This window comes from Podarcis tiliguerta, assembly GCF_965153285.1.
Source record: "Podarcis tiliguerta genome assembly, chromosome: 13".
Lineage (NCBI taxonomy): Eukaryota > Metazoa > Chordata > Lepidosauria > Squamata > Lacertidae > Podarcis > Podarcis tiliguerta.
This window is the reverse complement of record NC_139546.1, coordinates 29,323,860-29,341,226: the sequence shown is the minus strand read 5'-3', so window position 1 is coordinate 29,341,226 and position 17,367 is coordinate 29,323,860. Positions and strand designations below refer to the sequence as shown.

Sequence of the window (17,367 nt, the reverse complement as noted above, 5' to 3'; positions counted from 1 at the left end):
CAATGGGCCTACTCTGAATCCTTAAGCTTTAAAGTATTTACCAAAACATGTGGTTTTGCTGCTTGAGAGTCTTGCTGTACTGATTGATTTTATTATCTGGTGCTGCATTTGTATTCCATACAGTTTTAGATTGTAGTGTAACATTTTTATTGCAAGCATGGGTCTGTCCTGAGAGGCAATGGAGTGCACCCCCCAGTTTCAAGTCAAACTGCTCTGTGTTAGCAGCAGCAAAGTGACCTCCCTGGGGCACAAGCCTAGGTAGTGTGTATGGAGGGCTGCCCAGATGACAAGACAGCCCCCCCTCCACATCTCACCGATATGGTCCAAAGGAAAGCAGAGCAATATTTTTGGCACCAGTAGTTGCCAGAAAGAGCTGTACAAGGCACTATCCAGCCGTCTTAGGGATTCCTTTCTGGATTTGTGTAGGGACAGTTTCAACTGCTGTTAATAAATCAATAATAAAATCAGCACCAGTATGCATTTGTAAATACTCATAAACACATGAACATGGTGTTAGAAATTTACTTTATAAGGCTATGCAATTCCTGGCTTTTCTCACAGATAACCTTGCAGAAATTCTAAATGTAAATGCAAAGCAAAATATAACAACAAAACAAGTACATGAGATCATCCTTAACAACAACTAAAGCCAATGGACTTCCTTTCTCTACTTGGCAAGCTATGTAAACATTTCCTATTGACTAGTTTCTGCAAGGCATCCTTGAAATCTTTGTTCCTCAGACTGTAGATGACAGGGTTGAGAAGTGGTGTTAGCACAGTGTAGAAGATGGAGACCACCTTATTCAGCTCTGATGAAAGACTAGCACTGGGTCGAACATACATGGAGATCATGGTGCCATAATATATCACCACCACAGCTAAGTGTGAGCCACAGGTGGAGAAAGTCTTTTTTCTTCCAGAAACAGAGGGGATTTTCAGGATAGTCTTGATGATAAATGCATAGGACACCAAGGTAAGCAAGAAACATGTGAAAAGGACCAATATAGACAGCACAAAAATGCTCATTTCGGTGGTGGAAGTGTCAGAACAGGAGAGCTTCAGCAGAGGTGGGATGTCACAGAAGAAATGATTGATTTGGTTAGATCTGCAGAAATGCAGCCTAGAGATCAGCAATGAAGGTAGCAACCCTGTGAAGAGACCAATCACCCAAGACCCTATTGCCAAGCGGGTGCAGAACTGTGTGTTCATGGCTTCTGCATAATGCAATGGGTCACAGATTGCAAGGTACCGATCATACGCCATCACAGATAATAGGAAGCACTCCGTTGCACCAAAGAAGACAAAAAAGTACAGCTGTGCCATGCATCCAATGAAGGATATGCTCTTGTTCTCCATGAGGAGGCTACTGAGCATCTTGGGCACAATGGTGGTGGTGTACCAGATCTCTAGGAAGGAGAGGTTTTGGAGGAAAGAGTACATAGGGGAATGAAGATATGACTCTAGCTTGACGACTGAAATAATAACCACATTGCCTGTGATGGTTAGGAGGTAGATAAGTAAGAACATGGTGAAGAGTAGGGTCTGCCACCCTGGAAGACTCTGGAACCCCAGAAGCCGAAATTCAGACACAGAGCTGCCATTCTTCATTTGCTTTGCTGATCTTGAGCTCCCCTGCAGGTATGCCTCAGTCACAAAATGCACCATGAATAAGAATTTAGGTTACTCAACCACCTTCCTAGAAAGACCACAGAATAACATGAGTGATAGCAGTAATAGCAGCAGGAGTGGTAAATAAAGATATTATGTTGCACCCTAGGTCAGTACAAGTACACTAAGTACACAGATTTGAACAAGTAGACCAGATCTCTCATCAATGATTCTGTTCCCAACAGTAGTCAATCAGATTCCTCTAAAAAGTTTGGAGACATGGCATGTCCCTAACACCTGCTGCTCAGGATGCTCCATTTAGCCAGGGGTGGGGGACTTGTGACCCTCCATATATCATTGGAATACAAGTCTCATGACCCCTGTCCATTGGCCATACTATTCATGACTGTTGAGAGTTGGAGTCCAATCCAGGTGGACAGCCTCCTCACCTCCTCATTTAGTTATCATGGATAATATCAATCTTAAAAAATTATTTTCCATGAATTCGACTAATTCTTTTCTGAAGCTACCTAAGGTAATGGCCATTAACACAGCTTGTAGTAGTTAATATCATGTTATTTGTTACAAGTGAAATAGTCCTTTCTTTTGTCTCCACTTAATATGAAAAAAGGAACATAACATTGCTTAATGCTATTTAAGAAAGACTCAGGAAGGGGACAGTTATCCCATACAAAAAGAATTATTATCTTTCTCCGAAGTTATGGTTATGAAGCTAGCAAACAGTGATTGACCATAGTGATGTTAACATTCAGGAGTGCATAATCAATCTACATGTACACAATAGCTCAGCCGTTCAAATCAAGAAGAAGAAGAGTTTGGATTTGATATCCCGCCTTTCACTCCCTTTAAGGAGTCTCAAAGCGGCTAACATTCTCCTTTCCCTTCCTCCCCCACAACGAACACTCTGTGAGGTGAGTGGGGCTGAGAGACTTCAAAGAGGTGTGACTGGCCCAAGGTCACCCAGCAGCTGCATGTGGAGGAGCGGAGACGCGAACCCGGTTCCCCAGATTAGGAGTCTACCGCTCTTAACCACTACACCACACTGGCTCTCAGTTGTTGAATGGACATCAACAAATGTCCATTCATTTTACAGCAAGAGATGTACATGTGTAGAGAGAGTTTGCACCTTTCTTCAGCGAAATGTGTCAACAGGTGTCACATCACCTTCTTATGGGAAGTCATCTGTGTAAAATCTGTAACAACTGTGTGACATGAACAACAGGTACAATCAAAACTCATATTTTGCATGAATTTGTAAAATTACATTTCCCCCTATATATTTGCTATTTTCACAGATATAATGTCTTCCTACCATAATGTCTGAATAATGATAATGAAAATGAAAATATTTAATCATGGGTTTTCCCAAGGCAGTGTACCTAATGGTATCCTTTTTATGCATTGCACACTAAGCCAAAGCATGCATTAACTCACAGCAGCATGGCAGCAGCAGGACTCTTAAAGAAGCATTGAAATTGAGACCCCCCCCCCCCAGTAACCCATATAATTGTCCATTTGTTCTAAGAGGCAATGCGGTACATCTCATCAGTCCCACCCAACATGGCCAATGTTCAGGGATGATGGGAACTGTAGTCAGGCAATATATGGAGGGCACTAGATTGACTATCCTTGTGTTAAGCCATGGTTTGACTTAGCTTTAAGTCTGAACTGAACTATTGTGTAATTCAGACAATCACAAGACAAAGAGTTCTTGAGCTTGAGCAAGATTACTGCTTCGAGTGCCCTCAGATAATTTCCTGTGACCCAAATAAGCCCCATTACATTACATTACTGGAGAAAAACGGTAGAAGCCTCCCTCTCTCCTCCCTCCCCAATCCAAAATAAGGTCACCTGTATGAAAAGGTGTGTGAAGAGTTCAAGAATTCAGCTCAGGCATATCTAAAGTTTGTCAGTAGACTTTGAGACTCTTCATCTCAAGGTTGTGGGTTCAAGCCCATTTCTGCCTTGCAGGAGGTTGGACTAGCTGACCCCTGTGGTGCCTTCCAACTCTATGATGCTATGAATCCATTATATGAATCTATGAATATTATAGGATCCTTACTGAAATAATCAGAATGACATATGTCTCGCATGTCAACTCAGTAGGGCAGAACACTGAATCTTTTCAGGCTTGGTTGTACAGAAGAAAGGGGGACAGGGAAAAGTTGTTTATGTACTGCTTTATCCATTGTTTATAGGCAAACATATACAATACAAATATCCAATACAAATAGTCAAGAAATTACATAAGTAACCAAATAACTATATTAATATTTCAATCCAAAACCACTAACAAAATCAGGTCCCTAATGACTAAAACATCCATTATTAAAAACAAAAATGGGTCTTCTGAAGGCAGATGCACATCTAATGAAGCATAAAATTGAATTTAAATTTAATTAGAGGCTTCAATTTGTGTTTGGAGTTCTTAGAGGGACCTTGAGTAATGCCATATCGTTGCCAAGTTGCCTTCATAACCACTATTATACTAAAAGTATACCTATCTGAAGTAGAAGCATAGGTCCAAATATTCATTGTCAAATTCAGATAACTCACCAATTGAACTACCCCAGTTGTCTTGCAAAATAAGCAGGGGAAACAGGCTGATGATCAAAATGGTTTCATCTCATTTCAAAGAGTGAGCAAAATTTGCACCTCATTTGGAATTGCAGCTCTTAGTTAAGTCGCCAAAGCTACAGAGAAAAATGGTGGAGTTGTTTGGCCTTACTGCTCTCCAGCATCATGTGTTTTCTGGAAACAGTGGCACAGTGACTTTAAAGCTCTGGAGAACACCTTGGGGATCTTTTCTACACAGCACCAGAAGAATTCTCCAGGTGCCCACAGTGAAAATAAGACCCCATCTGTTGTGCATTAATGAAGAAGTCATGCCCAAAGCATCTAACAAGGGAAAAGCACAAAGCAAAATATCAACCCATTTGCTATTTCTATATTATAAACAGAGATTAGCCAAGAACAGAGATGGGAATTTCAGGCCCAAGGATCACTTGTCTAGGCCTGCCTGGTTCTCAATATTCTGTCCAGGCTAAACCCGCTACCAAGCCACACCTCTCACCAACCTTAATTTTAATCCTTTTTAAGCATTTGTATCCTGCTGGGATGTGTCCTTAAAATTATGAACAGTAGGTTTGTTTTTGTTTTACTTCAGATAATTTTTTAAAATAAATAAATAATCTATGGTAGCTATTCAGAAGCATGTTAGATGTAGAGTGATTTCTTTATTCCTGGAGTATAAGAGAAATCGGGTCCTCCCTTAAAGAGGGCATGTATTGTGGTGAGACCTGGAGAACTGACACCCTGTGTTGTGGGTGGGTACGATTGGTCAGCCACAACACCCGATTGCTGGGTCCCTCGAAGCTATGTGCAATCTGGCCAATGGGACGCAAAGGGACGTATTTATGCCCATGCACGTGACCCAGAGTTTCCTCTTTCGGCACGTGCATTTGGAACACCTGCCCACCTCTCCCTATATTTTGGGCTTGCATGCTTGACCTTGCTATGCCCTCGTGTGTTGTCTGTCATTGGGACAGGGTCACAGCAGGAATTTTCCCCACTTGGCTGATTGGCTGTTGCCATTTGGGTTTCATCTGCCTCATAGCAAATCGTTACAACTTGTAAGGTTGCAGATAGGCTCTGGTTCAGGTGATGGGGATGGGAGAACACTCTCGCCATCTCTATGTGAAGGGTATTCCGTTAAAGGAATCCAGGGACTCAATAGTTTGGTCAACCCCTGAGAGGAGGTTGTGCCCGTGCCTGAGTCCAATGGGGACATTTGGGTGGTGGAGTTAGCCTGTTCCTGGCTTTCTGCGTATCCAGGTGTTCACCCTTGGCTGACCTATGCTGGAACTATGGGTCAGCGCTACCTGCATGGCAGGGAGCTAGTTGAACCAGAGCTTATGCAACCAGTCACTTTCTGTAATCAATAAAGTTGTGGCCAAAATTCTGCCCAAAACCAAAATTTGAATCAAGTGTGAATTTATTTAGGGGGGAGGGTCTGGGTCTGAACATGCAAATAAATAATTTGTGGTAGCTGTTCAGAAACATGTTAGATGTAGAGTGATTTCTTTATTCCTGGAGTATATAAGAGACATGTCATGAAATCATTCAACACACAAACACAAAGCATTATCAAGTTATAAAGAGACATGTGAAATAGCATAACCTGAATAGACAGAAGAGGGCAGCAAACAATAAATAAACAAGTTGTTTCATGTGACTCATTATATTTGGTCTGGTGGGGTTAGTTTCCTGGCTTTGTCTCTTTCATACTCTCCTATGATTTCCCCTCCAACACACACAAACGCCTCTGCGGGGGGGGGGGGGGGGGGCAGCTGACTTGCCTACAAATATATAAAAGCACCATGCAGCATTTATTTGACTGAAATTAAATCAAACACTTCTCACTCTTGGGATTCCTGCAATGAACTGCACACAGAAAAAGTATTTGGTAAGAACTCTTTCTCTATATCCAACACAGGCTGCCATTACTAAGACTGTAGGTCTTCTTGTGATTAATCCCTTCTTGGCTTTTCTTCCCTGGCCTGTTTTCATTTCCTGGAGGGATGTCTTACATGCCTGAACCAATGAGGAAGGGGCTTCCAAATTAATCCTAATTTACCTTGCTATGAGTTGTGGGGGGGGAAAAAGCAAACTATAAGGAAAATGTGCTACTCAGTGGAAAATGTGCTCCACTCAGCTGGGTGATGTGAAGACCAGAACTGACAAAAGTTTTCATTTAAGTGTTATCTCTGCTGCAGGATTAAGAGTGTATTTTATTAATAAACTGATACCTCTTAAATTAACAAGTGCTAACTCATTCATTGCTGTCCCTGAAAGCATTGTCCACAATCAAGGTAGCAATCTCAACTAGAGTTGGGAGATGCTCAACTCAATGGGACTTAACCTCCATATAGACATGTATACATTTATGGTATAAATCAACTCCTTTGCACTTCCAGACACAGCTGAGACCACCTGCCCATATAATATTGTAAAAATATGTGTGAGGAATGAGAACACAGTTTATTACACACACCTCAAATATGAATGGTGAGACATTTTAGGGAAGAGTTCTTACGGAAGTTTGGATTTCATTTGAATATGGTCATTGGGCATTTATTGTAATATTGCAATATTTGAGTTAAGCATAAGTAGATGTAAGGCTGGACCACCCCAGCAGACAGCCAAATCCACTGCTCCCATATAAGCGGTCAAGAAAGACAGACAGTACTCTAATATTTTGTTAGCTTTTTAGACTCCACAGCTTCCAGATTCTGTCTGACACTAACTGCTATCTCCTCACTTTTTCACACACAGATCTAGCTTGATTATATCAATTGGCAAGCAATTTAGTTCCTATGGCAACATATGATCTCTAATTAATAAAAGAGATCATTCACAGGCCAAGTCGTAAGGCAACCTCTTGTCTAAAATTGGGATCAAGAGATGGAAAGGATCCTGGAGACCATCTAGTCCAATTCTGCCCCACAAACTTACATTAGCATATATGCAGATAGAGAAAAATGAAACAAAAGGTTGAAGCTATTTTGCAATGCCGAAGTATTAATGCTTTGCTAATTCAATTTCCTGTTTTATCACTAATAATGTATTTTGGTTTTTCCACTAATAATGTATCAGCAGATAAAAAATCAATTTATGAAGCTCATCTAATGGGTCATGTCTGTAATGAATCCGCTCCATCTGAATTCATCTTCCTGGCATTTTCAAAGCTTAATGAATGGCGTTTTCTCTTCACTGGATTTCTGCTAATCACTTATACCTTCACACTGATGGGGAATGCTCTGATCATCATTCTTGTCTGCTTACAACCAAATCTTCAAACTCCCATGTACTTCTTTCTGAGCAATCTATCCCTCCTGGACATCTGCCAGACTACAACCACTATTCCACAGATAATAGTGCATCTGATCTCAGGGACAAATGCCATCTCACATGAAAGATGCAAGATGCAACTCTTTTTCTTCATCTTATTCATTGGTACTGAGCCACTCCTGTTGGCTGCCATGGCTTATGATCGTTATGTTGCCATCTGCAATCCTCTCCGCTATAATGTGGTTATGAATTACAAACTCTGTGCCCAACTAGTGTCAGCTTCTTGGTTCACAAGTTCACTCAATGCCACCATCCACACCCTTTTCACATTGCGCCTGCCTCTTTGTGGTATCAATAAGATCAACTACTTCTTCTGTGACATCCCTCCCCTCCTAGCTATTTCCTGTGGTGATATCTCTGAAAATATTATTGCCATGCTGGCTGCTAGCCCTATAATGGGCATCGGACCAGGCATTTGTGTCCTCCTTTCCTATATTCACATCATCTTGAGGGTTCTGAAAATGCATTCTTCCTCTGGGATGAGGAAAGCCTTTTCAACTTGTGCTTCTCATCTCACAGTTGTCCTGCTCTTTTATGGCAGCTCTATGTTTCAATATGTCAGGCCCTTCTCCAGCTACTCACTTAGCAAAGATAGCAAGATTGCCCTTTTTAACAACATACTCTCCCCTTTGTTGAACCCACTGATCTACACCCTCAGAAACAATGATGTGAAGGGGGCACTGCAAAGGAGAATGATGAAGAAAATTATTTCCTAAAAGAGGTGAAATACACAGATAGCATGAAATCCTTAGCTTTACTTTTGAATTGTGCAGGGTAGTGGAAGTTGTAGTTTGGAGCAGTGTAACTAGGGCCCAGAATGTCATTTTGTTCTCTTGGAATCAAAAGGTCTCAGGGGTGTGTTCCAAACTGCTGTAAAAATAAAGAAATCTGTCATCGTTTCTGAGGGGGGCACAATCCCAAAGGTTACGTATTTCTATTTCATGTTCAATGCACTTGAGAAGGTTTTTAGAATGTCAATAGGAGCAGGGTTCTGAGATTATTTCATTGTTGCTAATATGCCCAACGTCTTCTTTCCTGTAAATGCTTCTGCCTCATTTTTCAACCTCCCTTCCTGCCTATGATTCCTGATCAGAAAAAGACCCTTGGGAGACCTCATGATGTGTACTCTTGAGCTTGGATGGAAATGCAGGCACTCAGGAAGGATGAAGGCAAGGCTTTTTTCAGGTGGAACTCACTGGAACCCAGTTCCTACAGCTCTCAGGTGGACCCCTTTGCCATTGTAAGAGAACGAGGGAGGTGTTCATTGTGAGTTTCTGCAACTCCCCCCCCCTATAAAAATAGCACTGGATGAAGCGTTCAGACCACTGGTAAGATCTGTAGAACAAAACAAAAGGAGACTTGAAATTCACAAGCACTGTTCAGCCACTCCTTTTTGATAATTTTCAGTCACAATTTTCTCTATAATTGATGGAGGGTTTTTTAAAGGGGAAATTTATTTATTGCTTATACCACACTAATTTGTGAAGTAAAATTTATGTTTTTTTCAGACTTATGATACTGTTAATATAAGCTTTATCACTGTAGTGTATTTGGACTGATATTTAGGGACTTTTATTATCAGGGACTTCACATTATTTTCTAAAAGAAAGTACTTATAAAAGTGTCTGCTTTAGACAACTGCCCTCTCTGTTGCCTTTCTCTTTCAACAAGCTGTTTAAGTTGAGATCTGTATTGCATTTTTAAAATCACTTTTTACAATTGTAACTGATAAAACCAATAAAAATGTATACTGCCTCTCACCGTGAAACTCACAAATCAAAGGGGTTCCCCAGTGCCTGACTCAGTGTTGTGCTGCATTTTATTTCATTCAACCTTTTCATATTCCTTGCATTTTAAAACTATGAGCTTTCCCCTGGGGAAACTCGATCTTGGCCTCCTTCTTCTCTTGTCTCTACTTCTGCCTCTGCTACAGCCTCTTCCTGTTCACTAAATCTTGTTACCTTTTCATCTTTGGATACCTCCTCTTCCCAGTCTTCTCCCTCTTCCCCCTCTGAACACACATCATTACCCCACTGCCACTCCCTAGGCTCTGAGCCTTCTTTCTTTGGTGGTTCTCCAGCTGGTTCCTCCCACCATTCCAGTGTGAGAGCCAGTGTGGTGTAGTGGTTAAGAGCGGTAGTCTCGTAATCTGGGGAACCGGGTTCGCGTCTCCGCTCCTCCACATGCAGCTGCTGGGTGACCTTGGGCTAGTCACACTTCTTTGCAGTCTCTCAGCCCCACTCACCTCACAGAGTGTTCGTTGTGGGGGAGGAAGGGAAAGGAGAATGTTAGCCGCTTTGAGACTCCTTAAAGGGAGTGAAAGGCGGGATATCAAATCCAAACTCTTCTTCTTCTTCTTCTTTACGTCTGACCTGCAGTCCAGGACCTCAGCAAGGTAAGTAGAGCAGTTAATGTACATAACCACCCACCACTGTCCAACAGTCATTGTGGAGACTATGCACATAACTCTTCGTGGAAGAGGAAATTCTTCACACTCCCTAGTCAGTACACAGTCTCCAACAGAACTTGAGAAATAGGCATACATTGACTGGAGTTTGTACATTCTCTAGCCATAGTGCACAATCCTGTAACAGATCTTACAAAACTTACTTTCCCCATAACATATAAACTCTTCAAAGTTTCTAAGTGTCCTCACAGTATTTTTTAACAACTTTGTTTTCCATGAAAAATGACCAAATAATGTGACTCATTAAATTTATACCAGTGGGACTAATTTCCAAGGGACTTTCCATACTCCCTTTGGTTCTCCACCTCCAGGCAACCACACACATGCCACCACACGGGGGAGGCCCAACTAGCATGTTCACAAATACAGTATATACAAAAGCACTATAAAGCCTTTAATACATTGAAAAAATATAGGATAACTTGCACACTTTGGATTTCTGCAATGAACTGCAACACAGAGAAGGTATTCAGAAAGAACACCCCCTCCCCATTTGGGTGGCCAAGGTTTAAATTACGTTTAAAGGATTCTAATTGATAAGACTTGCAGATATCTCAGTCTTCTGTAAATTCCACTGAATGCAAATCTGATATTTAATGCTAAGCTGATACTGAATGTGTTTCAAACTGTCTTTTTAAGGACAATTTGAATGTAAGAAGAGCCATGTCAAATCAGACTACAGCATCACTGCAGTTCAGTATACATTTATCACAGTGACAAGCCAGATACCTAAGGGCAACCCTCAAGCAGAAGATTTTAAATGTTTGATGTTTCATTGTGTTTTTGATATTTTGGTGGGAGCTGCTCAGAATGGCTGGGGCAACATAGTCAGATGGGCGGCATATTGTTGTTGTTATATAAAAGTGGGTTCTCTGTAGTCCATTTGTGAAAAGGGTAAAACCTTCCTACCACTCCTATGGTCCTGATCTGGATTGGGGCCCTGCAAACTGCTTTTCCTGAAAAAGAAATAAAGTAGTTGGTGCTTTGCTTCCGGAAGCAAGATTCAAGGTGTTGTGTTGCACCCTTCCTTACTACGTGTCCATATGAAAAAGGGTGTGGTGAGGAGATGATATTTGTTCTGTTGGGTGCCACAGTGAGTTGAACTGACATGTTGGCATTTGCATTTTTGTGCTGCTGTGGAACTTAGTGGAACTGTGGAACTTATTGTAGTTCATTAATAGCCTTAGTCATCTTCAGCTAAGAGATCTCATCTATTCTTCAACATGTTTCTACATTGATACTGCAATTGTAAATGCACTTTGTTGTGAATTTTCACCATTGGACATAATTTAACTTATTTCCAAATAGATGTCCATACTATACAAAAGTGAACAACTTATTGTATAAAAAATTGTATTTAGTAGAGTAAGATGTGCATAACATGCATGTATTCCAGGAAATAACATTCACAAATACATTATATTAGGGGAAATGGGTTGATAAACTGTATATTATGAGAAATATGCAGTAAAATGCTGCTGAATTTTCAAAAAGGGTTTTCTTTTAATAAAATGCCAGTTAGATGTGGAAGTGTGGAGAAGTATGGTGGGAGGTGAACTGAAATTGAAAGATTTGCCCATCCTTAGGTGAACACACAGGCTACTCATGTAGAGATTGAGATTCTGTTGGACTCAGGCCACATATTTTTTCTTCTCAAAGAAATCTAGCCAGATTCTATAATATTTATCTGCAGTGGTTTTAATATGTATACATCTCTTAAGAGTCTGTTCCATCCATGCAGCAATTGACAAGTTATCTAGTTCCCATGGCAACATAACAGTTTTAATTTACTTAAAAGGAGATCTTCCTAGGCCAGTTCAGAAATGATACAGTAAATTCTTGGATCAAAAGAAGGAAAGGAATCTGTAGGCTACCCAGTAAAAAACTCCTCTGCCCTGTCAAAGCTTACATTAATATATTCTGAAAAAAGTAAGAATTAGTCAAAGCTCCTTAGTAATCATAAGAATTTGTGATCAAATGTTGGGAAAGAAATTGTAGGAAATCAACCTAATCTTCTCACAGGTTGCAACATTAATATATAGATAGCTAAAAATGAAACAAGTTGAAGCTACATAGAAAGAGTCTAACACTTCTTCCATTGTTCATTAAATTTTCTGCATCACCACAACAAATAACATATTTTTGCTTCTGTCCACAGAAAAAAATCAATCTATTAATGTAATAAAATGGATGTCAGTAATGAAACCACACCTTTCGAATTCATCCTTCTTGCATTTTCAAACAGTAATGAATGGAATTTCCTCCTTTCTGGATTTCTGCTCATCACTTATCTCTTCACATTCATGGGGAATATTCTCATCATCACATTTGTCTCCATAGAACCAAGCCTTCAAACTCCCATGTACTTCTTTCTGAGCAACCTATCCTTCCTAGATGTCTGCCAGACTACCACCACTATTCCACAGATAATAGTTCATCTGATCTCAGGGACAAATGCCATATTGTATGAAAGATGCATTATGCAACTATTTTTCCTTGTTTTATTCATTGGTGCTGAGGCACTCCTGTTGGCTGCCATGGCTTATGATCGTTATGTTGCCATCTGCAACCCTCTGCACTACAATGTGGTTATGAATTACAAATTTTGTGCCCAGCTGGTGTCAGCTTCTTGGCTCACCAGTTCACTCAATGCCACCATCCACACCCTTTTCACATTGCGCCTGCCCCTTTGTGGTATCAATAAGATCAACTACTTCTTCTGCGATATCTCTCCTCTCCTAGCTATCTCCTGCGGAGATATCTCTGGCAATATTATTGCCATGCTGGCTGCTAGCCCTATAATGGGCATTGGACCAGGCATGTGTGTCCTCCTTTCCTATATTCACATCATCTTGAGGGTTCTGAAAATGCCTTCTTCCTCTGGGATGAGGAAAGCCTTTTCAACTTGTGCTTCTCATCTCACAGTTGTCCTGCTTTTCTATGTCAGTTCTATTTTTCAATATATTAGGCCCTTCTCCAGCTACTCACTCAGCAAGGATAGCAAGATTGCCCTTTTTAATAACATACTCTCCCCTTTGTTGAACCCACTCATCTACACCCTCAGAAACAAAGATGTGAAGGCGGCACTGCAAAAAAGAATGATGAAGAAAATACCATGAAATTCTTGGCTTTACTTTTTAATTGTGCCAGGGAGTAGAGGTTGGGGGTTGGAGCAGCATAACTAGAGCCCAGAATCTCATTTTATTGTGATGGTACAAAAAGGTATCAGGGTTGTATACCAAACAGTGCTGTAAATAATAATAATAAAATAAATAAAAATCCTGCCATCAAGTTTTTTGGCTGGACACTACCAAAGGTTACATATTTCTGTTTCATATTTGGTACACAGGAAGATTTGTTTAGAATGACCGCTCCCCGCTTAAAACGGGTGGCGCCCTTTGTGTGGACGCGCGCAGCCCTAGATCTGGAGCAGCCCCATCAGGATAGGCTTGGCTTTGCCTTCCCTCAGGTGGGATACCTGGAGGTCTCCGCCTACCTCAGTCAGTTGTCCAATCCCACCTGGGGGAAGCGTTGCCAAGGAGACCAGGCCAGGTAGGGGAGGGATTACCTGCCCACACAATAGAGGGAGGATCTTACCTGGGAATCCTCACTTGGCTCCAGAGCTTCTCCCACCCTACCCACCCTCAGTTAATGTCTTTTTTTGCAGGTTAACTTTTCTTCACAGGTATGCAGGCGCTGCTATGTTAAGGTCGCTGTTAAAGGGCCAGAAAGGAATTTCCCTGCATTGGCAGGTTTCGCCTTTCCCGTAGCAAAAACGTCACAACTTTGGCGGTATCAGGCCTTGGGTGGAATCCTTTAGTCCATCTTCCTCTTTGCGGCGGTGATACCAGGGTTCCCCGTTAAAGGGGTTTCTGAAGGGAGGCTGTGACCGTACGCCGAAAGGTCGTCATTGCTCTCCCCTGTGGCGGCGGCGTAATGGGGGCGGCTATCTCTGCTTGAACATATGTTCTCCAGAGCCGGCCCATCCCCCCCACACACACACACTGGATAACCCTGAAGCTCCCTAGGTCCCTGGCTGGGGACTGGGGAGGGAGAACGCCCAATGCCTGAGCCAAGGTCTACCCACATTTGAAATTTAATAAAGTTGTGGCCAATTTAATCCCATAGCACGTTGTCTTGAGTCGTTATTCCATATGACGGGGGGGGGGGCGCTCGGCATCTGGGGACTCCGCCTGTCCATGCAATGTCAGTTGGTGCAGGTTTCTGGGGTTACTTGATTGTTGCTAAGATGCCCAATATTTTCTTTCCAGTCAATGCTCCTTTAGCATTTCTCAGCCTCCCTTTCTCCCTTTGATTCCTGATTGGAAAAAGACCCGTGCGAGTTTACCTCATGATGTGTATTCCTGAACTTGGATGGAAATGCAGGCACTTAGGAAGGATGAAGGATTGAGACTACTGCAGCTAATCGGAGTTGTCATAGAAGTGGAGCAGTTGAAATGGCACTTTGTTAAGGTTGGAAACGCCCAGGAGTTGCCTAGCATTGAATTCTGTCATGGTGCAAGCTAAGTATGCAGGGTCTAACTGGGTGACATAGTTGAGAGATTCCAACAATGTTTAGGGTGTGTCGTAGCTGTTCATTTGCACAAGCCCTATTGTATGGGTGAGAGGGTGAAGCGCTCTTTATTATGCTGACCATTCCCAGTGCCTTTTTACTCAGGATTTCAATAAGGTTGTGCAGAACGTTTAATGTAAGTAAACCTTATTTCATCAAGAGAACGGTGAGGCAGAGGGATGACTGGTCCTCCATCCAGTGACCCATGTGGCTCTGTAAGAATCTTAACCTGGGAATCTCACAGGGCAAAATGGCCCTAAACTCTTCAAAGTTTCTAAGTGTCCTCACAGTACCTTTATCAACTTTGTTTTCAGTGAAAAATGTCCAAATAATGTGAATCATTAAACTTATACCAGTGGGAATAGTTTCTTGTTTTGTTTTTTCTACACTCCCCTTGGTTCTCCACCACCAGACACCTATACACATGCCGCCACACTGGGGAGGCCCAACTAGCATGCTTGTAAAAATATAAAAGCACACACTGAGAGATAATAGGACAGTTTGCAATCTTTGACTTACTACCATGAACTGCAACACAGAGAAAATATTCCGTAAGAATTCCCCCTCCCCATTTGGGTATCCAGGATTTAGACACAGTTTAAAGGATTATAATTGGTAAGTCTTGCAGGTAATTCAGTCTTATATAAATGCCTCTCAATGCAAATTTGATGCTTAATGCCAAGGTGATGCTAAACATATTTCAAACGGTCTTTTCTAAAGTTTGCAGGAAGGCATTTAGTTTTGGAGCACCTGCTTTGTAGGATGCCATGGAATCAGTAACAAGCAATGTTCAGAGATTGTTTAAAATATTCATGTTTGCTTCATCATTCACTGAAGTGTGACTATCTATCATCTATCTATCTATGTATCTATCTATGTATGTATCTATCTATGTATCTATCTATGTATCTATCATCTATCTATCTATCTATCATCATCTATCTATATCTATATCTATATATCTATATCTATCATCTATCTATCTATCATCTATCTATCTGACCATTTTGAATTACATAACAACTGCCCCTCCCTTTACTGTGTTTTTTAGAACATTGTACACTGCTGTGATATTCTCTGTTAAGTGGTCTATAAATCTGGTGGTATCTCCAAGCTTGCTGAACATTTTAAAAGGAAAGGAAAAACAAGTCTGACATGATCAGAACTAAGCTTGCACCATCAAGCCTGTTCAGTAGTGTTGCCTGTCCTAGAGAACACCTTCCCATCAGAAGTCAAGAAAATAAACAACTATGTGACTTTTAAAAGGCACATACAGAATTCTTCAATATCTGATTTTTTATTGTGCTTTTAGTATTTTGTTGGGAGCTGCCCAGAGTGTCTGCAGCAACCCAGTCACATGGGTGACATGTTAATCATCATTATCTCTATCTAAGAGAGTGATATCTTATAGAGGATTTAATGTTGTGCCCAATTTGGAAATACTCAGAGAGGAGCCTTAAGTTATGTATGGCTGATGTAAATACATTGGAACAAGCATAAGTTTTAAATGTTTCTCCCTTTGTTCATTTAATTACCCCAGCTTCCCAAAAACCTAATAAGTTATTTTTTCCTCTGTCTATAGATAAAAATCATTTTACGAAGCTAATAAAATGGATGTCAGTAATGAAACTGCCCCATCTGAATTCATCCTTCTGACATTTTCAAACCGTTATGAATGGTGTTTCCTCCTTTCTGGATTTCTCCTCACCACTTACCTTTTCACACTGATAGGGAATATTCTCATCATCATTCTTGTCTCCATAGAACCAAGCCTTCAAACTCCCATGTATTTCTTCCTCTGTAACCTATCCCTCCTGGACATCTGCCAGACTACAACCACCATTCCACAGATAATTGTGCACCTGATTTCAGGAAGAAATGCTATCTCATATGATAGATGCAAGGTGCAACTGTCTTTCTTCATCTTATTCATTGGTACTGAGACCCTTCTGTTGGCTGCCATGGCCTATGATCGTTATGTTGCCATCTGCAATCCTCTCCGCTATAATGTGGTCATGAATTACAGACTCTGTGCCCAACTGGTGTCAGCTTCTTGGTTCACAAGTTCACTCAACACCACCATTCACACCCTTATCACATTCCGCCTGCCCCTTTGTGGTATGAATAAGATCAACTACTTCTACTGTGACATCCCTCCTCTTGTAGCTATCTCCTGTGGGGACATCTCCAGCAGTATTATTGCCATGCTGGCTACTAGTCCCGTAATGGGCTTTGGACCAGGCATGTGTGTCCTCCTTTCCTATAGTCACATCATCTTGAGAGTTCTGAAAATGCATTCTTCAGATGGGATGAGGAAAGCCTTTTCAACTTGTGCTTCTCATCTCACTGTTGTGCTGCTCTTCTATGGTGGCTCTATCTTTCAATATATCAGACCCTTCTCCAGCTACTCACTGAACAAGGATAGAATGATTGCCCTCTTTAATAGCATTCTTTCTCCTTTGTTGAACCCACTGATTTACACCCTCAGGAACAAAGATGTAAAGGGGGCATTACAGAAGAGAATGATGAAGAAAATGTTGTCCTGAAATAGACTGATGTCAATAAATCCTTGGATTAATTGTGTAGTACTGCTGGGAAATTGAATGTGGGGGCTTGGAACACTATAGCTAGGGCTTGAGATTTCAGTTTTTCTTTAAAGCCTAAGTGTTGTTCCAAATATTCAGTTTAACAGTATGCCAAAATCTTTCCTCTCCACCCTTCCCCCCAAAAGAGAAAGAATTCCCCATCAATTAGGACAAAAAGTATTTGACATATTTTAAAGGCCAGA

General features: G+C 41.2%; 3 protein-coding genes across 3 annotated transcripts; 2 read left to right on the top strand and 1 right to left on the bottom strand.

Moving 5' to 3' along the window:
- Nucleotides 1-633: 633 nt before the first annotated feature.
- Nucleotides 634-1,608, bottom strand: LOC310662130 (olfactory receptor 11L1-like; the record flags this gene model as incomplete). The annotated part of the gene is made up of 1 exon (XM_083408899.1): nucleotides 634-1,608. One exon carries the CDS (start codon nucleotides 1,606-1,608, stop codon nucleotides 634-636), a length of 975 nt encoding a protein of 324 aa, XP_083265025.1.
- Nucleotides 1,609-7,250: 5,642 nt separating this feature from the next.
- Nucleotides 7,251-8,255, top strand: LOC310662129 (olfactory receptor 5V1-like; the record flags this gene model as incomplete). The annotated part of the gene is made up of 1 exon (XM_083408898.1): nucleotides 7,251-8,255. The coding sequence occupies one exon, from the start codon at nucleotides 7,251-7,253 to the stop codon at nucleotides 8,253-8,255; it is 1,005 nt and encodes a 334-aa protein (XP_083265024.1).
- A 7,934-nt stretch (nucleotides 8,256-16,189) lies between these two features.
- Nucleotides 16,190-17,125, top strand: LOC310662128 (olfactory receptor 5V1-like; the record flags this gene model as incomplete). The annotated part of the gene is made up of 1 exon (XM_083408897.1): nucleotides 16,190-17,125. The coding sequence occupies one exon, from the start codon at nucleotides 16,190-16,192 to the stop codon at nucleotides 17,123-17,125; it is 936 nt and encodes a 311-aa protein (XP_083265023.1).
- Nucleotides 17,126-17,367: the final 242 nt, after the last annotated feature.